Genomic DNA, 26,310 nt, shown 5'->3' with positions numbered 1-26,310 from the left:
TCAATTTTGTTTATCTTCTCAAAGAAGCAACTATTAGTTTTGTTGATCTTTGCTATCGCTTTCTTCATCTTTTTCATTTATGTCTGATCTGATCTTTATGATTTCTTTCCTTCTGCTAACTTTGTGGGTTTTTTCGTTCTTCTTTCTCTAATTGCTTTAGGTGTAAGGTTAGGTTGTTTATTTGAGATGTTTCTTGTTTCTTGAGGAAGGATTGTATTGTTATAAACTTCCCTCTTAGAACTGCTTTTGCTGCATCCTATAGGTTTTGGGTCGTCGTGTTTTCACTGTCATTTGTTTCTAGGCATTTTTTGATTTCCTCGCTGATTTCTTCAGTCATCTCTTGGTTATTTAGTAGCATATTGTTTAGCCTCCATGTGTTTCTATTTTTTACCATTTTTTCCCTGTACTTGATATCTAGTCTCAGCGTTGTGGTCAGAAAAGGTACTTGATACGATTTCACTTTTCTTAAGTTTTCCAAGGCTTGATTTGTGACCCAAGATATGATCTATCCTGGAGAATGTTCCACGAGCACCTGAGAAGAAGGTGTATTCTGTTGTTTTTGGATGGAATGTCTTATAAATATCAATTAAGTCCATCTTGTTTAATGTGTCATTTAAAGTTTGGGTTTCCTTCTTTATTTTCATTTTGGTTGATCTGTCCATTGGTGAAAGAGTGGTGTTAAAGTCCCCTACTATGATTGTCGATGTCCCCTTTTATGGCTGTTAGCATTTGTCTTATGTATTGAGGTGCTCCTATGTTGGGTGCATAAATATTTTCAATTGTTATATCTTCTTCTTGGATTGATCCCTTGATCATTATGTAGTGTCCTTCTTTGTCTCTTGTAATAGTCTTTGTTTTAAAGTCTATTCTGTCTGATATGAGAATTGCTATTCCAGCTTTCTTTTGATTTCCATTTGCATGAAATATCTTTTTCCATCCCCTCACTTTCAGTCTGTATGTGTCCCTAGTCCCTGAAATGGGTCTCTGTAGACAGCATATATACGGGTCTTGTTTTTGCCTTCATTCAGCCAGTCTATGTCTTTTGGTTGGGGCATGTAATCCATTTACATTTAAGTTAATTATCAACATGTATGTTCCTATTACCATTATCTTAATTGTTTTGGGTTTGTTATTGTAGGTCTTTTCCTTCTCTTGTGTTTCCTGTCTAGATAAGTTCCTTTAGCATTTGTTGTAAAGCTGGTTTGGTGGTGCTGAATTCTCTTAGCTTTTGCTTGTCTGTGAAGGTTTTAATTTCTCTCTCAAATCTGAATGAGATCCTTGCTGTGTAGAGTAATCTTGGTTGTAGGTTCTTCTCCTTCATCACTTTAAGTATGTCCTGCCAGTCCCTTCTGGCTTGCAGAGTTTCTGCTGAAAGATCAGCTGTTAACCTTATGGGGATTCCCTTGTGTGTTATTTGTTGTTTTTCCCTTGCTGCTTTTAATATTTTGTCGTTGCATTTAATTTTTGACAGTTTGATTAATATGTGTCTTGGCATGTTTCTCCTTGGATTTATCCTGTATGGGATTCTGTATACTTCCTGGACTTGATTAACTATCTCCTTTCCATATTAGGGAAGTTTTCAACTATAATCTCTTCAAGTACTTTCTCAGTCCCTTTCTTTTTCTCTTCTTCTTCTGGGACCCATATAATTCAAATGTTGGTGTGTTTAATGTTTTCCCAGTGGTCTCTGGGACTGTCCTCAATTCATTTCATTCTTTTTTCTTTATTCTGCTCTGTGGTAGGTATTTCCACTATCTTATCTTCCAGATCACTTATCCCTTCTTCTGCCTCAGTTATTCTGCTATTGATCCCTTCTAGAGAATTTTTAATTTCATTTATTGTTTTGTTCATCATTGTTTATTTGCTCTTTAGTTCTTCTAGGTCCTTGTTAAACGTTTCTTGTATTTTCTCCGTTCTATTTCCAGGATTTTGGATTCTCTTTACTATCATTACTCTGAATTCTTTTTCAGGTAGACTGCCTATTTCCTCTTCATTTGTTTGTTCTGGTGGGTTTTGACCTTTCTCCTTCATCTGCTGAGTATTTCTCTGGCTTCTCATTTTGCTTAACTTAATGTGCTTGGGGTCTCCTTTTTGCAGGCTGAAGGTTCGTAGTTTCCATTGTTTTTGGTGTCTGCCTCCAGTGGCTAAGGTTGGTGCAGTGGGTTGTGTTGCCTTCCTGGTGGAAGGGACTGGTGTCTGAGGCTCGATATTGCCTTTCTGGTGGGCAGGACTGTGTCCAGTGGTGTGTTTTGGGGTGTCTGTGAACTTATTGCGATTTTAGGCAGCCTCTCTGCTAATGGGTGGGGTTGTGTTCCTCTTTTACTAGTTGTTTGGCATGTGTGTCCAGCACTGGAGCTTGATGGTTGTTGAGTGGAGCTGGGTCTTAGTGTTGAGATGGAGATTTCTGGCAGTGCTCTTGCTGATTGATATTACATGGGGCTGGGAGGTCTCTGGTGGTCCAGTGTCCTGAACTTGTCTCTCCCATCTCAGAGGCTCAGGCCTGACACCTGGCTGGAGCACCAAGACCCCTGTCAGCCACACGGCCAGGCATGTGGGGAGTTTCTTGCCTTCTGGGAAGTCTGAGGTCTTCTGCCAGCGTTCAGTAGGTGTTCTGTAGGAGTTGTTCCTACAGATGTATTTGTGGGGAGGAAGATGTATTTCTGATGTATTTGTGGGGAGGAAGGTGATCTCCACATCTTACTCCTCTGCCATCTTGAAGGTCCCCTCTCAGTTTTATGTATAATATGTGGAGAAATTTCCAAAAGCAACTAGATTGACAAACTTAGTTAGAGCCCCCTAACATGGAAAAGGAATTTCTCTAAATTTGCATATAATTATTTCATTCAAAATCCCAAATGGAGAAATGATAAGTAAGACTATCTGCTAGAATCACATAAAGCTGAGTACCCTTTATGTGTTAATACGGTGAAGAAGAATATTGATGTTTTGAGCTGAAAAACCAATAAAAACTTCTTGTGCTTCACAACTGGAGTGCAGTATTTCACTTGACTGTAATTTATAAATTTCCTATAGGCTAAATATTTTATACGCAGAGTTAAATACACAAAAATACTAAATGCAATAAATTTCTGATCATGATATAGTTTGAGGCAGGAATTTTCCATCATATTTACCTATTGCTGGGCAGATGGGGCCCTCAAACTTAACATACAAGGTAAGAATCAGCAAACAAAGGCATATCATGGGCTTTATTGTCAAGGAAATGGAAAGTGGTAATTCTTGCATATCTACTCTTTCCCAGGCAGTCCCCTATGTTCTTTAAAAATAAACTTTGTATTTTCCCACTACACAGCCTTTATTTTTTTACAGGTGAAAAACTGAAGCTCAGGGTTTTAAAATATATCTATTCATTGAATTAGCCCAAATATATTGATTCTGAGTTCTTTTTCATTTTTTCCATATTTTAGCTTATATATTCCCCCAATAGGCTGAGTTACAAATTATGTGCCACATATAGGGAAATGTACCTGGTAGTTTCCCAGGATTGTTACTAGACCTCGTGGCTAGGTAGTGGGGAATCTCAGACTGAAACCCCCTCATCTATCTCTAAAGCCCAAATAACATAAGCTTAAGTCTAATATGTTATCTTGGACTTTTAAAGAAGTATTTAATAAAGCATGGTTTAGAAATTGTCAGAGATTAACAAGTAAATTCTCCTAAAACTCCCCAAATTTGTAACTAATTCTAACAAGGAAAAAATAAGCATGAGTATGGACAATGTAAAGAGAATCCAGAATCAACCTTCCTGGACTGATCCAATGATTACATTACATTGTAATGTTCAGGTATAAACTATGCAATCTGGTTATAATTACACCTGTATATAGTATATATACAAGCATACATCATTGATTTATGCCAATATTGGCAGAATCTTCCATCATACTTGTTTTTGTATATCTGTTATCAATCTAATATCATATTTTAAATTTAAAGATGAAGAGTATTCAAAAAAGTCTCTGTCTGCCTTCATGTCTCTCTTTCCTATCTTGTTTTCTGTTTCCTTCTCAGGGCATAGATTATGTTGAGGCGAGTAAAGCAGTTTTGCTTGGGCACAAAATTTAAGGGACCATCAAATTCAGTAATTAAAATAAATAATATTTTAATGCAATATTTACAGAAAAGATAATTAATTTAAAAATCCATGCTGAACAAAATATCAAAAATGTACATAAAGACTGGATCTGCCAGTGCCATGTGGAACCATGTCTATATATTGTGATTACTGAGGGTTTTTTGGCATCCCTTCCCCTTAAATTATGCACCTGAAGTGAGTGCCAAACTTGCTTGACCCTAGCCTGGCACTGTGCTGTCCTTCCTGCTTTGCTTCTCAGCCTTCTAGGCAAGAGTATAAAACAAGTACATACAACTGGTCCTTTTACCAGCCTAAATACAGGAAATTCCACATGTCAGACTTCTCTGGTCAAAGTAACAAGTCTCAGTTAAACAAACACACATAATGAGACAGATAATTTAAATTAGGTTGAGAAGTGGAGACCTCTTCTATTTATAAGACAAATTATTTTACTGAGAGCTTTTTTAAGAAAATGAGTAAGTTGTACCATCCAGAATATAATAAAAATACAAAAATATCTAGTCTCTTTAGGAACTCTCTCTGAGGACCAAGGCTTACAAATTTGGGGGTCTGAATTCATGAGTAATACGAGATTGATTACTACAAAAGAAGATTTTAGTTATTCAAGTTGGAAACAAAGATCAAAAATGAAGCTTGAAACTCAGCTATTTAATTTAATTCATTAAAGATTAACAGAACTTTTATATTTGAGTTATCCCTAAAGAGACATGGGGATAAATGGATGAATCAAGTATGAATCCTGAGCCAAAGTAGTACACCATCTAGAAGGAGAGACACAGACCATCATAATAGTAGGAAGAAATCATATGTGGGGATAGAAAAATTATTGAGAGTTTAATGGAGAAAGAAAATATTCTAGGCAAGAGAATCAGGAAAGACTTTTAGTAACGGCTGAGATAGACCTTGGAAATGAACAGCCGAAGGACAGGAAAAGAAGGCAATGGGAGGAGGGGCTCCTAACGAGAGGAAAGAAATGAACAACACTTGATATGTAAGAATATTGAGGCATTTAAAAGAAAGCCAGTAACTTAGTTTAATAGGAACATAAGGCATATGATAGAGAAAAGATGATACTTAGATAAAAGTTCAGTACAGAATAGGTGTTCAATAAATATTTTTTGAATGGAAAAAATGAATAAATGAAGATTGAAAGGAAGGATAATGCCAAATTGTAGAGACCTTTGAATGTCAGGATAAACAAACTGCACCAGAGATAAAGTGGAACACAAACGCTTTTGAGCAAAGATGGATCACTATCAGAACTGCGCTGAGGGAAGATTAACTGCCGGGAGGGGGCCGAACAGTTAGCTATTTGTAGAGTCCAGGAGGGTAGCAATAACGACATGAATTACTAAATTGGAAGCAGAAAGGGAAAGGAGGGATAAGTGGGAAAGATGTTGAACTGATAAAGCAATTAATTGGTTCTGGGAAGAAAGATGAAAGCAATGAAGATGACTCCTCAGTTTCCAGGCTGGATGACAGGGAGGGTATTGGTGCTTTTAATAGAAATAAAGAAAACAGAAAGATAAGCATCAATTTGCAGAGAAAGATAATCAGTTCAGTGTTAGACGTATGGCTGGTAGAGCCACTGGCAGGCCATGAGGTAGAGATGTACAGCAAGCAGATAAGTGTTGTCGTGTTCCTAAAAAGTAAATGCTGTCACAAGAGGAGAAGCAACATTTGCCACTTGATGTGCTCCTCACTTAACCTCTACTTTCTGATTAATTGCACGTAAGGAGTAAAGATAGTGAAGGTTTTGTTCCTTAGTGTTGAAACATTCACGAAAACCGTGTACACACTTAAAAAAGCCAAGTAGTATCAATTAAGGTGATAAAAGATTTCAGATTACCTAGATGTACCTGAAGCTCTGGATACTTAAATCCTCTGGTTGGAATGCAATAAATAAAGTGAGAATAAAGTGAGTAGCTTGCCTGGGCTAAAGTAGAGCATAGGCCATGGTTCTCTAGTTGCACCCGAATCACCCAAGGAGCTTGTTAGTATACAATTTCCCAGCCTAACCCCAAGAGTCGCTGATTAGGTAATTCTGGAGTGGTCTAAGAATTTATATTTCTCACAAATTCCCAGGTGGTGTTGAAGCTGCAGGTCTCCAGACTTGTGGATCAATGGCCCAAGAACACAGGCTTTTAAATAATGTCCAAAAAGTGATTCTCAGAAGATAATCTGTGAACAATCAGAAACACTTGGATTGCTTGTTAAAAATTTAATTCTTTTGGTCTCATCCCAGACCCAGTGAATCTTAATATCTGAGTTTAGAGTTTGGAAATAAGCCTTTTGTGCAGCCTCCCTCGGTAATTCTTAGTGCCTTCTAAAGTTTGAGAACCACTCAAATTGTGATGTGAATTTTAATGAGCTTTGGGAGGACATTAGAGACTAAAGTTCTATTACTGTGGAAGAAAGAACAAAAATGACCAGGAGTTAAGAGATGTGTGGGCTGTAGTCATAAATCTTGACATTAATTAGCTGTGTGGCCTTAGGTAAATCACTTAAGCTTTTTAGGTATAATTTTCTCATCTATAAAGTAAAATGATTAAACTGACAGATCTGTGATGAATTCTGGAGATAACAATGGGAAATGGGTAATTCCCAGAGAGTTTAGGAAAACCAGAAGTTCTCAATTGGGTGTGTCAGAATAGGATGGGTTTTGCTTTTGTTTTGTTTTGTTGAACTATACCTGCCTCTGATTTGCCTCACTTGCTGGAGGTAGGTTGTTAGGTTACTGGTCTCCTCTGTCTCTGAGAATCACTGCTGGGTGTGAGCCATTTTTGTGAGTTGGATTGAGTTTTACCTCTCGTGAATGCTGGGCTTTGTATGATTACCCAGCACCGTCTAATTTCTGCCGCAGTAAATGATAGAGATTACAGTGATTCAAGTTTGTTAGCCAAAAATAATACTTCTAAAAAAAAATATTAAAATAGAACATAAATTTATATGTTCCTTCTTATACCCATTAGGATGGCTACTAAAAAGAAAAATCAGTATAAGTGACGGTGAAGATGTGGAGACCTTATGCACCACTGGTGGGAATGTACAATGGTACAGTCACTACGAAAATCAGTATGCGGTTCCTCAAAACATTAAAAATAGAGTTACCATATGATCCAGAAATCCTACTTCTGGAGATATACTTAATGGAAAGATGGGACTCAAATATATTTGTACCACCATGTTCACTGCAGTATTATTCAAAATAGACAGAAGATGAAGAAACCCAAGTGCCTTTAAATGAATGAACAGATGAGCAAAATATGGTATACACATACAATAAAATATCACTCAGCCTGAAACAGGAGAAACATTCTGACATGTGCTCAAAAACCAGGATGAACCCTGAGGACATTATATTAAGTGAAATAAGTCAGTCACAAAAGGACAAATTCTGTATGACTCTACTTATATGAGGTTCCTAAAGTAGTCAAATTCATAAAGGCAGAAAGCAGAATGGTGCTTTCCAGGGTCTGGGGAAGAGGGGAATGAGGAGTATTTGCTGAATGGTTACAGAATTTTAGTTCTGCAAAATGAAAACAGTTCTTGGGATGGATGGTGGTGACACATGTATAAAAATGTGATTTAATTCTATTAAACTCTACTTTTAAAATGATTAAGATGGTAAATTTTATGTTACATGTATTTTACCACAATTTAAAATAAATAAAAATTTAAATTTCAATCAGATGTATATATTGAATGTTAAATATGGAAACTATTATTATGATATGTTCAGATTATATCACAAATCAATTCCTTATGACATAATCTATCCTTACTTATGTTTTCTAAAACCTGTTTTTCACTTTTGGATTCCATTGTTTCATATTATTTGTAATAGAAGAAATAAAGGGAAAATTGAAATCACAGGTTATTTTCTACCAAACATAAGTATGGTTTTATATTGTATCGTATTTATTGCCCCAAAATACTATCAAGGCACTGAAATTTTGTTTTATTATTTCCCAGGCAGAGTTGGTACCAGATGACAGAGCCCTAAAGGATTTTGCAAAACGTTATTGATTTAAATAAGGAAAATAATAGAGTTATGGATATTTAACAAGAAATGAGGAATTTGTAATCAGAAGCTTTAGTACCCAAGATGACAATTAATCTGAGAAACATAAAAGCAAGAATGATAAGCTAGTAATCATGGCATTTATGCCTTAGTAGGAGAAGCGAATTCAGCAGTTGAAAAGGAGAAAATCATAGTGGAACACTGAACACATTAGTAAGAGTGAGAGGAGAAGACTTTCAGGATATGAAAGGACACCTAGGGGCTAGGACCCACAAGAATGCAAATGAAGCTTACATAGGCTCCTAATTTCCTACTGAGGAAAGGCGGGTTTCATAAAAAAACTAAAAATTCAAAGTATGTGTTAAGGTCTACAGCTTAATTTAATGGAAACAAATATACAGGCATGAACGTCAAGTATCTTAATTAAAAATGTCCATAGAAAAACATTTCAAAAATTTTGAGCCTTCTCAGTATATATCTTTCACCAGGAAACAAAGTTTTATAAAATTCTTATTTATATAATATTAGTAGTCTTAGGGGTAAAGAGAAAGATTGCAAACAGTGGACAGCTCAGAGGCATACTTATAAAACCATTTAGCTTTTCCCATTTTTCAAGAAGTAAATGCTGCTCTTTGAAAGTGCTGCCTGGCAAAAGAAATGCTGTCTTATGAAGTGTACACTGGGCATGTGGATTTATATTAGGATCTAACTAAACTGTTTGCTTGCCAGTACATCTGCTTAACTGACAGTGTAAATGCAGATGCGAGCATGGATTGGAATAGAAAAGCCTGAAGGGTTAAAGGCAGAGTAACAAAAAAGACAAAGTGCTATCATCAATATTTTTTAAAGTGGTATAAAATTGATAACAACAATTAAGTCAATAGAAAAAGGAGCAAAAGAAATAACTTAGCAATATATAGAGGACTTACAAAAGCTAATACACATCTGAAAAAATGTTCAACCTTATGAATCAGAAAAGCAAAAATAAAAATAAATTAGTTTCCACTCATCACTTTGGCAAAAATGAAAAAATAAAAGAGTAATGTAATTTCATTCTGGCAACTCAGGCAAGAAAGTGGGAAAACACAGCTCTCTCTTCTGTAGAAATTGGTACATTTTTAGAGACTACTTTGAAAGTAGTAATTAAATTTGTAAATGCACATGCTCTAACCCAGAATCCCACTTTTATGACTATATTTATTAAAAAAAAATACATATATATAAATAAATGTTCATCATAGCTGCTTTTGGGAGAAAATGTACAAAACCTTAAAAGTGTTTATCAAGGGCAATGATTTGATAAATGATAGTAGTTCATGGAATATTTTGAAGGTTTTAAAATTATATATTGTATGTTCTAATATATATATGCTAACCTGAAAGATGTTTATGACAGAAATTGAAAAAGACAAAGGCAAGAGAACATTTCATTTTTTAAAAAGTCAAAATGGAAACAAAATAAAAAACTGCATGCACGTGTGTGCCTATGTACAGAAGAAAGTCTCGAAGATGATCAGCCTGCTATTAATGAAGGTTAACTGAGGGTAAAATTGGATGGGTGGAATGGGCTAATTTTAAATTTATGGCAGAATTATAATTTTTACTTTTTGGCATTTTTCCAACAGAATTTTTTACAATGTATATGCACATTCCAGTTTGGGAAGTAACTTTGAGGGTAAGAACTAAACCAAGGCAAAGGGCCATTTAAACTATTTGTTGGATAAAGAAGTTTCTGAACATAATGGAACCACCAGGAAACAAAGATGCACCTATTCATTTGTTTTCATCCTGGGGAACTATAAAGTTGGAATTCTTTTGTAGAATATTTTGGCTTGAGAACAAGGATGTGTTAAATCAGGACTGACAGCTGAGGCTCCCACTAGGGGCCTCTGCCATTTCCTGGGAGGCGCACTTCTCTCACGTGGCTTCTAAACAGTTCGAAATCAGGGTCCAAAGACTCATTGAATATTAGCTCCAGAAGAAACCTCAGAACTCATCATTCCATTTTCACAGTTTTAAAGCTAAGGAAGAAAACTGAGGCCCAAGGTGACTATAGCTGCTTTTCGACCCAGACATTTCTTTTCAAATATTTTTAGTAATGCTTTTCACACCTTTTTGCTCATTTAGCTAAAACTATACAATTAACATCCAATTAGCAGGTTCAGATGATATATGGTCCAGTGATGCCTTTGCTCCATAGCACAGACTGCGCCTCCTATCACCTCCCTTCACTTTATTGTAGCTCTGTGTTGGTTAATTTTCTGTGTCAAATTGACTGGGCCGTAGAATGCCCAGATATCTGGTAAAACATTATTTCTGAGCGTGTCTGAGAATTGGTGGACTAAGTAAGGCAGATTGTCCTCCCCAAGGTGGGTGGGCACTACCTAACCTACTGAAGGCCAGAAGAGAACCAAAACGTAGAAGAAGGTTGAATTCTCTCTTTTGGCTTGACTACTTGAGCCAAGACATCAGTCTGCTCCTGCCCATGGACCGGGATTTATACCGTCAGCACTCCTTAGTTCTCAGGCCTTTGCACTCAGGCTGAAATTTACATAATTGGCTTTCCTTGGCCTCCAGCTTATAGACAGCAGATCCTGGGACTTCTCGGCCTCTGTAATCTCATGAGCCAATTTCTTATAATAAATCTCATTTTATGTGTGTCTGTATGTATATACACACACTACACATATATACACACACATATATATGTATGTATATAAAACATATATGGCTGGGCTTCCCTGGTGGCGCAGTGGTTGGGAGTCCGCCTGCCGATGCAGGGGACACGGGTTCATGCCCTGGTCCAGGAAGATCTCACATAACGCAGAGGGGCTGGGCCCGTGAGCCACGGCCGCTGAGCCTGCGCGTCTGGAGCCTGTGCTCCACAACGGGAGAGACCACAACAGTAACGGGCCCGCATGCCGCAAAAAAACAACAAAACATATATGGCTACAGATATTTATCATTATACATAAAACTATATATAGGATATAATTATATATAGGGATATATCTATATATCTATATCTATAGCTATCTTATTGGTCCTATTTCTCCAGAAAACCCTAATACAAGCACCTTATATCTAACTGTAATTGCTTTTTGTTTTCTGCACGTACACTATTCTGCTCACCTCCATGCTTTTGTTCAGGCTCTCTCCTCCGTATCCTACTTCTTCCTCTCTCTCCTTTACTTAATTAAATCCTGCTTGTTCTTAGTTTGACATTACTCCTTTCGGAAGCCTTTGTGATCTGAACAAGCCTCATCCCCCAGGCTACACTAGGTTCCCTTTCTCTGTGTCCTCATAATACCTTGTATATCTCTCTGTGGGGTAGCTGCTATTCTGCATTTTACTGCCCCATCCTCACTAAACTAATCCATCTCTGCATCCTCTGTACCTAAGATACATAGTTTCTGGTACTTATTAGCCACTGAATAAGTGTTTGTAGATATGAATAGATGAATTGGAATCAGATGTAACTAATTAAAAGAAGAATTGGAGCAGGTCTAGCTTTCATCATGGATTAAATCACTATATAAAAAAAGCAATTTTTAAAGTACACACTCTGTGAATGGTGGGTTAAGTAGTGTCATCTTTATATATATGACACCGCTTTATTATTTTTACTTTAATTTATAGAATTATACATATATTTCTTTTCTGGGCATCTAGGAAAAAAATCTTTATTTATAGTTTGCTTTGTGTGCTGTAAGACCTGACATATTCTAACTCAGGTTAAAATGCTTAGGACTGCCTAAGAAGTACATGGTTTTAGGTTTCTCCTTTCCTCTTTGAGAAAAGATCTAATCAAGACTAATTGATTTCAAACATCCATGAAGATTATTAGAAACAAAAATAAGTTTTAAAAAGTAATACTAATTAAAAAAACAAACAACAATCCCAGGCATCAGAAATGCACTGGCAGGGCTGCTGGAAATGATCTCTATGTATTTTCCCATTCTTTCACCGGTTCTATTCTTTCACTGTGGGATAACTGACACTGTCCTAAAAACTCTGATTCCCGGAGAGCAGAAAATATGCCAGTGGGATCTGAGCTCCCAGATGCAGGGTGAAGTGCTAAAGTGAATCACATATTTATTTGAATCATTTGGCAAAAGGGCAAATGTAGCAAATGCACTGCTATCTCTAAACCCCATGGCATGACAGCCCAGGACTCTTGGCATTTTCATAGACCCAAGCTGTTTAGTATTTTGTCTTGTTTCTCCCTCAGGTTGTATTCAGTCTGATTATTCATTTCTATAATAAGGGCTTAACCCCAGTGTTAAGGTCATGCACCTAGTCAGTATATTACCACGTCACTTACTGAAGCTCAAGTTAGCTCTTACCCTCTCTCTGCTGCTGGCTCATGAATTGTCATCTACTCTGGCATTTTTACTCAATGCCAAATGATGCTATAGTGCTGTAAGAGGAAGGGGAAAGGAAGAACCAGAAGAGAATATGGCCAGTGTAGTTCATGGGTTTGAAGCACATAAGACTAAAAATTATTATACGTAAAACTAAGTTGCAGTTGAAATTTGTTTTCTACTTGCAGCTTTTTCTTTTATGAACTTGGTTCTCACTTGTCAGATGCTACCTCTCCCAGAGTCCCTCAGCTGTAGGAAGTAATGCCCTCAAATCTTTCGCCCCTGGTAAGACTGCTCTTTGTCAGGCCTCCACTCTGCCATTGTCACTGTGACCCCGGCAACATGCTCGCCCCTCCTGTCACCTTACATTCACCAACTAGCCAATCTGTCTAGAGCCTAAAGTCCATATTGTTTCTAGATCTCTGAGTGTCCATCATCATGAAAAACCTAAGACTTCCAGGTCACTCCCCATCACGTATTGATTTGATTCTGCACACTGCCTTGTTTTGACCAATTTTCCCATTCCTCTCCAACTGTCCAGACTCTTCCACTCTGATCTATGGAACCCTATCATCACCATGATCCTTATATTTAGGGAGATCATACAATTTACTGTTTTGATGGGAATAATCTTGAGAGTGGGACACCTGGCAAAATCAAGGTTGTCCCAAACCAGGACATACAGTTACCCTGCCTATACCCTCAATCTGTTTTTTTTTTAATTTCCTTTTACTTTCTTTTGCTAAGTGGAACCTGCTTCTCCTCTGGGGATACCACATTGCCTTTGGTCTTCTCAAGTGGTGGCTATTTTTCTCTTCTACAACAGTCATATCACTGTGGCTGGATCAGGGTAGGTGTTCTCCTTGCCCCTTGAACCAATTCTGGACCCTTGTCTCTAAAGTCCTCTAGCTTTGAAGCTCATGTTATCAGACTCTACTACCTGCTACTCACTCTTACTGCAGTCATCTGCTGATTCTGTCACTCCTCCAAACTTGCTTGAAGATTTTATCACTTGCCTCTCTGTCACCCTCAAATTCTAGTTCTGTGGTTATTCTTGGTGATTTGATTATTCACATAGACATTCTTTCCTAGTACTTGGCTTCTCAGTCTCTTGGCTTCTTCTTCTCCAAAGATCGTGTCTTTCCTCCCACCTCAGGCCACCCACTCTCATGTCACATCATCTCCAATGCCAGAATTCTCATCATCTCAATTTCAGATGTGTCATCTCAGAACCAACTTCATGTTATTTCCAATCCCATCCTTCTGGCTCACTGACTCCAACAATGCTTCAGTCCCATCTAGACCTAAGTCCATTGCTCATGCCACCCTTTTGGTAGCCTCAATTTCCTTGTGTTATAACTGTCTTCCTATACAGCTCAGATTCCATGATTCATAACAGAGATCATTTCTTTACATATACTCTTAACTCTCCCACCTCACTGTCTTCTACCATGCTTATCTGGCAAACACCAATTGTGATGAAGTCTGCTCTCTTGACTCCATGTTTACTCTCAGGCAGCTGAAGATAGGGAGGCCAGAGAATCGCCCACAATCACACTGACTGGTCCCAATTTACAGTCATGAACACTGTTGCAAAGGGGTCTTTAGTCTTGTCTAGGAGTCCCATTACATTTCACTAGTCTACTGTTCTTCCCATTCTCCAGAACAACCATTCCTACTTTCTCTTTCTTTAAATCTCCAGAACCTCTATCTTCCTAAATTTTGGTGATGACATTGGTTCCCATTTCTTTGAGTAAATACAAGCAGTCAAAAATGAACTCCCATGTGCTCCCAACACCATATCTTCCAACCTATCTGAATGTATGTCCATATGCTCTACACTCTTTCCTCTTACTATGGATGGATTATGTTCCTAAATCCAAATCCTCCACTTGTGCACTGGATCTCAGCAGTTCCCTGTCTCTCTCCTGCATGATGAGTTTTCCCGTCTTACTATATCATCCCATCAGTATACAGACATTGTATATCCTCCTTCATAAAAAGTTTCCCTGAACTTCATATCCCACTCCAGGAACCCCTCCCATTCTTCAGCATTTCCTTTGAAGAAAACTCCTTTAAAAAGTGCCTATTCTCATAATCTCCATTGCCTCTTTCCTTATTCTTTTTTTCTCTCCAATCTAATTTTAATTCCTTCTCCTTTCACTCTACCAGATCTGCTCTTGTCAAGGTCACCAGTGACTACTGGTCACCAAATAAATCATTAATTCTTAGTCTTCATTATACTTGTTCCATGAGCATCATTTGACAGTTGTTCATTTGAGATTCCTTGAAACATTTTTTTCACTTGGCTTCTAAAAAAAACACTCTTGTTTTCCTCCTGCCTCACTGGTTGATCATTCCCTGACTCTGTTATACCCTTTTTATCTCTCCCTCCTCTAAATACCAAATTATCCCAGGGATAAGTTTAGCAATCTGTCTTCTCTAGATGCACACACATCTGTAGTGATATCATGGAGTCTTATGACTTTAAAAGGCAAACACTATGCTAGTCATCCCCAAACATTTATCTCCAGCTAGAACTTTCTCTTAAACATCCAACTCATATCTGCAGCATTTCTCTTGGCATCTTTGCCTGCATAATTAAGAAGCACTTCATATTAACTATCATGCCAAAGGCAATTTTTCATTTGGCTTTTTAAATCTGCTCTTCCCATAGTTTTCTCAGTCTCAATAAATGGAAAATTCATTCTTCCAATTACTTAAGCCAAAGACATTGGACTCATCTTTAACTCCTCTTTTTCATACCCCACATTCAATCTTTTAGAAAATCTTGTCAGAGCTACCTTCACAATATATTCAAATTCAACCACTTCTCACCATTTCCACCATAACCACTCTGGTCTACCCACCATCATTTCTCACTTGGATGATTACAGTGTCCTCCACACTGGTCTCCCTGCTTCTAGCCCTTGCCTATTTTCTATACAGCACCTAAAATGAACCTTGAAAAAGTAAGTCAGATCATGTCACTCTTCTGTCCTCAACCCTTCCCTGGCTTCCTATCTCAGAGTAAAAGCCAAAGTCATTTAAATGGCTTCAAAATATTAAAAATATTATAATGCTCATTTTCAACCTTTATTTTGAATCAGAATCACCTGAAATAGAACAAAAAATTTCACAATCTGTATGGAAACACAAAAGACCCTGAATAGCCAAAGCAATCTTGAGAAAGAAAAATGGAGCTGGAGGAATCAGGCTGCCTGACTTCAGACTATACTACAAAGCTACAGTAATCAAGACAGTATGGCACTGGCAGAAAAACAGAAATATAGGTCAATGGAACAGGACAGAAAGCCCAGAGATAAATCCACGCACATATGGTCACCTTACTTTTGAGAAAGGAGGCAAGAACATACAATGGAGAAAAGACAGCCTCTTCAATAAGTGGTGCTGAGAAAACTGGACAGCCACATGTAAAAGAATGAAATTAGAACACTCCCTAACACCATACACACAAAAAAAATTAAAATGGATTAAAGACCTAAATGTAAGGCCAGACACTCTAAAACTCTTAGAGGAAAATATAGGCAGAACGCTCTATGACATAAATCACAGCAAGATCTTTTTTGACCCACCTCCTAGAGAAATGGAAATAAAAACAAAAATGAACAACCAGGACTAATGAAACTTAAAAGCTTTTGCACAGTAAAGGAAACCATAAACAAGACGAAAAGACAAACTTCAGAATGGGAGAAAATATTTGCAAATGAAGCAACTGACAAAGGATTAACCTCCTAAATTTACAAGCAGCTCATGCAGCTCAATATCAAAAAAACAAACAACCCAATCTAAAAATGGGCAGATGACCTAAATAGACATTTCTCCAAAGAAGATATACAGATTGCCAACAAACACATGAAAGGATGCTCAACATCACTAATCATCAGAGAAATGCAAATCAAAACTATAATGAGGTATCACCTCACATCAGTCAGAATGGCCATCATCAAAAAATCTGCAAACAATAAATGCTGGAGAGGGTGTGGAGAAAAGGGAACCCTCTTGCACTGTTGGTGGGAATGTAAATTGATACAGCCACTATGGAGAACAGTATGGAGGTTCCTTAAAAAACTAAAAATAGAACTACCATATGACCCAGCAATCCCACAACTAGGCATATACCCTGAGAAAACCATAATTCAAAAAGAGTCATGTACCACAATGTTCATTTTAGCTCTATTTACAATAGCCAGGACTTGGAAGCAACCTAAGTGTCCACCAACAGATGAATGGATAAAGTAGATGTGGCACATATATACAATGGAATATTACTCGGCCATAAAAAGAAACAAAATTGAGTTATTCGTAGTGAGGTGGATGGACCTAGAGTCTGTCATACAGAGTGAAGTAAGTCAGAAAGAGGAAAACAAATACCGTATGCTAACACATATACATGGAATCTAAAAAAGAAAAAAAAATGGTTCTGAAGAACTTAGGGGCAGGATAGGAATAAAGATGCAGACGTAGAGAATGGATTGAGGACAAGGGGGAAGGGTAAGCTGGGACAAAGTGAGAGAGTAGCATTGACATATATACACTACCAAATATAAGATCGATGACTAGTGGGAAGCAGCCGCATAGCACAGGGAGCTCAGCTCCGTGCTTTGTGACCACCTAGAGAAGTGGGATAGGGAGGATGGGAAGGAGACTCAACAGGGAGGGGATATGTGGATATATGTATACGTATAGCTGATTCACTTTGTTGTACAGCAGAAACTAACACACCATTGTAAAGCAATTATACTCCAATAAATATGTTTTAAAAAAAAGGAACACCTGAAATGATTTAAGATATTCAGATGCCTTCCATTCCCCAATTAAGATTACAATGGGTAGAAAGGGTCAAAAGGTACAAACTTCCAGTTATAAAATAAGTAAGTCATGGGGATGTAATATACAGCATGGTGACCATAGTTAATAATACTGTATTGCATATTTGAAAGTTGCTAAGAGAATAAACCTTAAATATTCTCATCACAAAAATACCAAATCTGTAACTATGTTGATGGATATGAAGTAGACTTACTGTGGTGGTCATTTTGCAATATATATAAACATTGAATCATTATGTTGTACACCTGGAACTAAGATAATGTTATATGTCAATTATGGCTTAAAAAAAGGTACAATTGGTTGGACATTTAGGTTGTTTCCATGTCTTGGCTATTGTGAACAGCACTGCAATGAACATTGGGGTGTATGTATCCTTTCAAACCATGTTTTTCACTGGATATATGCCCAGGAGTAGGATTGCTGGATCATACGGTAGCTGTATTTTTAGTTTCTTAAGGAACCTCCATACTGTTCTCCATAGCGGCTGTACCAATTGGACAGATGAATGTATAAAGCAGATGTGGTACATATATACAATGGAATATTACTTAGCCATTAAAAAGAATGAAAGAATGCCATTTGCAGCAACACAGATGGACTTGGAGATTATCATACTAAGTGAACTAAGACAGGGAAAGACAAGTATCATATGATATAGCTTATATGTGGAATCTAAAAAAAATATACAAGTGAACTTAGTTTCAAAACAGCAGACTCACAGACTTAGAGAATGAATTCATGGTTACCAGGAGGGAAGGGTTGGGGGGAGGAGTAGACTGGGAGTTTGGGATTGACATGTACACGCTGCTATATTTAAAATAGAAAACCAACAAGGACATGCTGTATAGCAAAGGGAACTGTGCTCAAATACTCTGTAATAACCTAATTGGGAAAAGAATTTGAAAAAGAATAGATACATGTATATGTATAACTGACTCACTTTGCTGTACACCTGAAACTAACACAACATTGTTAATCAACTATACTGCAATATAAAATAAAAATTTAAAAAATGATACGATTGGAATTTTAGTGGGATCCAAGAATCCACATTTTTTTTTTTTTTTTTTTTTTTTTGCTGTACGCGGGCCTCTCACTGTTGTGGCCTCTCCCGTTGCGGAGCACAGGCTCCGGACGCACAGGCCCAGCGGCCATGGCTCACGGGCCCAGCTGCTCCATGGCATGCGGGATCTTCCCGGACCGGGGCACGAACCCGTGTCCCCTGCATCGGCAGGCGGACTCTCAACCACTGCACCCCAGGGAAGCCCAGCATTCACATTTTTAACGGACTCCATCTTGCCTAACTACCACTCCGATCTTATCTCTTACTTCTCTGCCCTACCACCCCCTCTTCCTCCCACCCCCTTGCACTCTGCTCCAGCCACATTGGTCTTTTTGACATTCCTCTCCATCATGTCAAACTAGCTTCTGCCTCGGGAATTTTGCAATGTTCCTTCTGCCTGAAGTACTTCCATCCTCCTTTTCTCCCCACTATCTTCATGGCTCATAAACTGTCCTCTTTCACTTTCTCAAGAGATGTCTTCTGAGACCACCCACTATGTGATGGCAACATCCCTCTTCTTGCTTCTGCTACCTTTCATTCTTAGTCTTCCAGTTTTTCTTTATAGCCCACATTTATGTGCTTGTCTATTGTTTTCTCTCTACTACAGTATAATCTCCATTTGGGCAGGGACTTTGCTTATTTTGGTGTGCCTCCCAGTGCCTAGAACAGTTCCTGGTAAATAACAGGTGCTCAATGAATATGTGTTGAATGAGTAAGTAAAACAACAGGTTCAATCCACCCAGTTTTTCAGCCAGAGATGAATAAATTGAGTAGGCTTACTTCACCACTGAATAGTGTCTGGAATTTTTCTTTCTGCTCCAGTCCTCTAAAATCCTTAATATTGGCCCATGTGATATGATCAGTCTTTTGTTTTGGCTTTCATTTCAACACTCCAGTTTTCCAGCTAAGATTAAAACTGGGCCCTGAAGCACAGTGGCTTGGCTGGAGCCTTGATGCCCGACCTGTACCTTGTCAAGTCCCCTTCCCCCATAGTGCTCTGGGACTTAAGCAGACAACCTTACAGATTGATGTTATCTTTCTGGTTGAATATGGCTGCTGCCAGCACTGCTACCCACTTCCTGTGGCCATAGCATCCACCACAGTTTATATCCCCTTTGAAATATATAGTCTGAAGTATTATGTAGTTATCACTGGGATCCTTTGGCTAGGACAGGAGTTATCCTACCAGTACTGACCTTCTTCTCTTCCTTAGTAGTCTTTATTGCTGAGGTTTTAGAATAATTTGTCATTCACCCCCTGAGACATAACAGGCTATCAGGAAATGAACACTGCCCTCTTATTAACCAGGGACTTTTCTATTTCAGTGCTACACAGAGATCCTTTACTCCTGGTCAGATGCTTACCTGTGATGTAGAAGTTTCTCTATCGATTCTTAAAAATTACCTGTCTTGTGTTCCAGTCTCTCCCAAAATAATCTGATAGACTAAATTCCATTAATGTGCTAATGTTAATAGTTACTTAAAATCATAGTCTTCCAAGATGTACTTGGGTTTGAACAGGGATGGTTTTCCATTGCTGTAGTTTCGGAACGCTGCCAAGTCACCATCGTGGCCTCCTAACTGGCTTCCAGCTTCCACACTGTCACCTCCAGTTTTTCTCAATACACCAGCCATATGATTTGCCAAAGTATGAGTTAGATCATGTTACGTACTCTCTGTTCGAAACACTCCTAAGTTTGGGGGCTTCCCTGGTGGCGCAGTGGTTGAGAGTCCGCCTGCTGATGCAGGGGACATGGGTTCGTGCCCTGGTCCGGGAAGATCCCACATGCCGCGGAGTGGCTGGGCCCGTGAGCCATGGCCGCTGAGCCTGCGCATCTGGAGCCTGTGCTCCGCAACGGGAGAGGCCACAACAGTGAGAGGCCCGTGTACCACAAAAAAATAAAAATAAAAAACACTCCTAAGTTTCATATCTCACACAGAGTAAAAGTCCGCTTAGAATGCCCTATATGGCCCTGTATGAGCACTTCTCAGACTTTAGCATGCATATGAATCACCTGGGAATCTTGTTAGAATGAGATTTCCATCCAGAAGGGTGCAGGTGGGGCCTAGGAGTCTGCATTTCTAACAAGCTCTCAGGTGATGCTGATGCTGCAAGTTCACAGGACTCGCTGCGAGTAACAAGACCGTATATGATATGTTTCCTCCCTACCATCTGGCCCTCTACCTCTCTGACATTGCTGCACTCCTGATATTACCCTTTATTTCTAGAGCTACCCTAGTCCCCTTCATAGTCTTAGAACATCCAGGCATGTTCCCACCTCAGGGCCTTTGCACTAGCTGACCCTCTGCCTGGAAACACTTCACCCAGATATACACCTCTCTCTCCAAAGCTTCTTAGTGAAGCTTTCCCTGGCCATCTTATCTAACAAGGCACATCATCTCCATTTCCACGTCCCTCTTCTTTTCTCTCCAACTCTGTTTTACTCCTTAACTCTTCTCACTGCTGAAATACAGCATATTTATCTTATTTATTGTCTGCCCCCTCCACTAGAATGTAAACTCCATGAGGCATTTTTTTTTTCATTTATGTTCACTCCAGTGATCAAAACACTGGCTGTTTTGATCAATAAATAATTGTTGAGTGAATTCATTAAAGAACTCAGTTATATTTTTCAAATCACATTTTTTCCTACTTATGCAAAACATCCTAGGAAGAGGAAGGCAGAAACATTTCTTCTAGTTTAATTAGGCTAGTGTGGTACAGGCAAAGTGTCTCCCAAGAAGAGCAGATCAGAACTCATTTACCTAATCCTCACTTATACAGGTTTCTTTGGTATGAGCAGAACATCGATGTTAGAAGCAACCAGGATCTACCTTCAAGTAAGAGAAACTTAATGAGGCTGGCAGCACAATTAGAAACAAGCACAACCTGAGGGATTAATGGGATCTATTCAAAGTTACACCTAGATTGGGAGGATTGTTTTCACAGGGATGCAGTCTTTGCTGAAAGGGAGTTACTATATATATGAATTCCTGTCAAAGGTGGAAGTTTGGTCTTTTGCGGAATATTGACCTAGAAGACCTCTGAGGTCTTTTCTCCCTGCACAAATTAGAAATCAGTGACAGAGAACAGGAAGCTGCTGTGTGAGATGTGTGTGCAAGACCGGTTACTTGAGGAAGAGTCCATCAGCCACATTCCATGTCTTGTAGTTCTCAATCTCATGAACTCCAGTGAGCTTTAGCAGGTGAGAGGTTATTGTTTGTTGGTTGGTTGGTTTTGTGTTTTAATGAAAGCTGGCTAAGACCTTGAAAACTGAACCAAAATACATTTTATTATAATTACCTAGTCTCTGTCTAATCAGTGTTCAGCTCTCTCTGATATTGGTTGAAAGAAATATGTACAATCAGCAAATTTCACTTTGATATTTTCCATTATAAATTAATAAAAACATTCTTCACTACTCCTCTAGTAAATCCGAAAACTGAGTACATGGGGTGTAATAAACACTTGGGGACGTGATTTGCAGTTTTAAAATCATAAGCCCTCTTTATCAGCAGACTATCAGGGAATAGAAACTGCTCTCTACTTCTTTTACTGCATTATCTTTTTTATTATGTCATAATTTTAGGTTAACCTTAGGAAATACCAAATAATAATTCTTTGTAATAACAAATCACTCACACATACATTCTTTCATATAAACTTCAGGATCATCTTGAGAGTTTATTATTCTAATCGAACTATTTATTGATGCTTTTACATATATATATTTAATAATGACAAAAACCGTAAGAGGTAGAAATTCTCAATATGATGATAAAAATTCTGAGCCTCAGAGATTTTAAGTAACTAGTCACATTTACATATTTTACTTAAAAAAATGAACTGGATATACACCTAGGTTGTATGTCTACAAAGCCCAGGCTTTTAATTCTCACACTGTGATAATTCTACAGCTGAGTAGAGTGAGTCTTAGAGAAACCAAGTGATCTGCCCAAGGTTACACAGCTGAGAACTGGAAGAACCAAGAAAGAAAACTAGATAGTTTTTTTCTAAAACTAGAGCTCTTTCTACTCTTCATAATAGCTTTTTTTTTTTTTAATGTATGACATTTAACAACAGCATAAGAAACACTAGCCCAACTTGAAAGGTGATGGAATGGCTACATATTTAAATAAAAAGAAACATGAAAGCCTAAAGAGTAACTAAATTTCTCAGCATATGCTGCAAGACTGTCAATAGCTGAGTCTAAAACAATTTTATTTCATAGAATCTCAGGAATTTTCTCAGTGTGAATATTTACAGTTTATTTTTACATTTACACATGTGTCAAAATTCCATATGGTCAAATAACTTAAATTTAAAAAAAAACCCAGAAAATGTAGGAAACTGTATGTACATACTTAAAAGTTAAGAGGTTTTCTTAAAGAACACTGAAGACCTTAGAAGATATATATGTATATCTTACATACATGACTGCTTAAAGCTTCTATGTAGCAACTGATGTCCTATGTCTCTATGATTTATATATTATACTGAAAATGCCAGGATGTAGGAAGTGTAACCAGTTTGTATTAATACCAGGAATGAAGGGTAATGGTGTGTGTGTGTGCGTGTGTGTGCGTGTGCGTGTATGTGTGTAAGAACACGGGAATAAAACGAGGTCTTATTTACTTGACTGGCTACTTCAGAAAGTTACAAGTTTCCTATGGTCTCACTATTTCTATTCTTTGCATACTCTTACCCAATTCCCATATATCAGTTACAGTGACCTTGACAGAGAAAAATGAATCATGACATTTCCCTATTTCAGTAGCATTTTTTGCCATTCAAATAAAATCCAAGTTCTTAACAATGGGTAAGGTCCTACTTGATCTATCCCCTGCATACTAACTTCATTCCACATTTTCTCATTCGATCGTCTCCAGTTCATGCTGATTTTAAATTGGTTTCTTGAATGGACCTTCAGACCTTAGCTTACACTAAGCATTGCCTGGATGCTTTGTCACCCTCTCTTCTACATGATCAGGCAGATCATAGATAATATCCTACGTCCTCTGGGAACTTACCTGATCACTGTTTCTCAAATAGATTTCCTTCTTAATTTCTACAATAGCACCTTATTTGTCTTTTTGATAGCATTTGTCACAATTTAAGTCATTTTGTTTGATCATGTATTTTAGTTTCCTTTTCTCTCTCTCCCACCAGACCCTGTATTTCATGAATCCAGTGGTCATTCCTCTGTGGTTGAGTTTACCTCCAGTTCCTACCTCAGTGCCTGGTACATAATTGTTACTTAGCAAATATTGGATGAATGAATGAATAAATAATGAATTGGTGAATATGTATGTTTAAAAGTTATTTTTATTCTGAATCTGTATGTCTGGAGAAAAGAAAATGAATTTTCTCTGGAATGCTATGGTATAGAAAAAAGTTGTAAAGTGTGAGGAGCTTTGGATCTAAAATGGATAGAAATACAAATTGTGAACTTCAATTTATACTTATACGCAAGAACGCAAAATTGTTTTTAACAGTAGACAATATGAAGGAAAATAACTCTTCCCCAAACCATTATTCTGAGGCTTAAATTCATTCACATACAATGAGTACCTAGTAAATCCTAAAATCTATCCTCCCTTCTCCCCCAGACAACATATAGTATAGGTCCATTCACCTGCCCAATCTCACCTGCCCCCCACTGCATGCCCCCAGTAATTGGAGGGTACTGTGTTTAATTTCTAAAAGCCAATGGGCCTCTGGACAAAGACAAGAGGATCAATACCTGGGCCCTGGGAAACTGGGATTAATATAATAAGGATGAAGGAATTAGAGGCCATTGCTAACATTTCAAGGACATTCTCTTATTTTAAAAGCATCATTAGTACTTGCAAAGAGGTTTATGTCACCATTGTCAGTTTTAAAATAATGATATCAATGTAGTGACTGACAAATTACCAGGGTGATGCTAGGGAACCATCACAATAGCAATAGCAGATAAAGGAAAACATATGAAAAGGCACAGAATAATGCTAGATCCTGTGGCAGAATAACTTTTATAGTCATCAAAACATTCTCCAACATGGTATTATTGAGTTTGCCTTTTGAACAGAGAACTCAGACTTGGAGTCCAAATTATTCTGCTGTGAAAGGTTACAGAAAAAAAGTATATACCATCATTGATGCTGTTATTAGACATTCATTCAGTCATCCCATAATTACTTATTGAATGTCAACCCTTAGGATTTTCACTGTAATAGCCACTGGGATAATTTTAAGCAAAAATCATTCAGTTCTCTCATGGTGGTTGATGGGGTCTGAGGAAGAAAGAATTACTTCTGTGTAGAAGTTTATAAACCACGGCCCAGAATAAAAACTAGCTTCATGTTTTTTACACAAAGGACTGCTTTCTAAGTTTTTTTTTTAAATAACTTCTAAATGATGGTTTTATAAAAATAAGATATAAATAAAGATTTTCACTTTTGGAAACAGAAACAGACTTTTGTAGAAACTTCATTTGTGGAGAAGATTAACTTTTACTCACAGAGAGCTTCACATAATCATAACATAAACTTTTCATCGGAAAACAAATGCAGTGTAGAAAATACCCTGAATCATTTGAAAAAACTGGATAACCTGAATGATATTTGGAATGGGATTTGTCAAAATCTTTTCAAGTCCTCATGTGTATATGTCCCCGACACTGTTCTGAACAAAATAGCAGTTCATGTTTTCTAGCTTTGGAATTCCACTGGAAAAGGATCCTTTAGACACACCACAGAAATGTGTCAATTCCCTCTACTGGTACAGCGAGTTACCTCAAAATCTTCTTAAATCAATAAAAGGTATAATTTAACTGAGAACTCTATGTCAAAGTTAAAATTTAAAAAAGGAAGTAAACCAGACTCAGTTTAGCAATTCCAATATGGGGGACAGAATGGTAGACTATGAATGAAGAACTATGGCCAGTACCTTTTGAATGCCTGCTTGGGACTCCAGAACGTTATTCTCTGATCCATTGCTTCGGTTGATCATCCGCCACATTTGGGAATACATGCTGTCCCTCTCAAAAGGATTCATTCCCTTCATGCGAACATGTTCATATACCGCAGAGTCCAGGACTGTGCCATAAGGGATATCTGTTTGCTTGGAAAGGTCCTGGAGAGACCTTAATTATTGGGAGAGCAGAGAGACACAAGAAAGAGTACTGAATATTTTCAAGTGGAAATAAAGTTAAAAGAAGCAAAAAGTAATATATGTAAATACAAACGTCAAATTGCTTTTCTTATTTTGTTGTTTCTTAACATTAAGATGTAATATATAAGGAGAATTGTTTTAAGAGTGTATGGCTCTTACATAGATCATGAGAAGACAAAAATCATTACTGAAGGAAAGGTGGAAATTTCTAGTGATAGGGCAATGCTATTTTTGTTTTCACTGTGAAAAAACATCTAGCAATTCCAAAGACAAATTAAATTACATTGCTAGATAGTCATATAATCATTTAGTTTTTTTAAAATGTCAATATGTTACAAGCCTTAAGCCTATGTTCTTTTAGGTGGCAAGGTTTAAATATTTTTATAAAATAATTACGTTTTGTATAAACAACATATTTAAGTAGATGTATACTTAAAAATTAGTATTTGTAAGAGTCATTACTTATTGAGTGGCTACTACATACATGCTAGGCAGTTGGCACACAGTATCCTTACAGCAATGCCTCATGCTCAGAACTATTTCACCCATTTTGTAGGTAAGAAAACTTCAGTAGAGGGAATAAAGGACTAGCTCAGTGTGGCACAGTCAGTGAGGGATAGAGATAGAATTCAAATGTAGATCTGACCAGCTCCCAAAACCATATTATTTCTACTGCAAGATGCTGACTCTTCTCTGTATTTATTTTGCTAGATTTGCTTTAAGTGGTTGTGTG

General features: G+C 37.6%; 1 protein-coding gene across 3 annotated transcripts in view; it reads right to left on the bottom strand.

Annotated features, from left to right (window-relative positions):
• The window catches only part of GRID2 (glutamate ionotropic receptor delta type subunit 2), a 1,386,623-nt gene that overhangs the window by 231,089 nt on the left and 1,129,224 nt on the right, over positions 1 to 26,310 (bottom strand). For all 3 annotated transcript variants that reach the window (XM_004276975.4, XM_049709175.1, XM_049709174.1), the window contains one exon: positions 25,353 to 25,548. In XM_004276975.4, the coding sequence (XP_004277023.1) occupies positions 25,353 to 25,548 (196 nt within the window). The remainder of the gene's footprint in view (positions 1 to 25,352; positions 25,549 to 26,310) is intronic.

This window comes from Orcinus orca, chromosome 4 (assembly GCF_937001465.1).
Source record: "Orcinus orca chromosome 4, mOrcOrc1.1, whole genome shotgun sequence".
Lineage (NCBI taxonomy): Eukaryota > Metazoa > Chordata > Mammalia > Artiodactyla > Delphinidae > Orcinus > Orcinus orca.
Note: the sequence above shows the minus strand (reverse complement) of the source record. Positions and strands in the feature narration are given on the sequence as shown.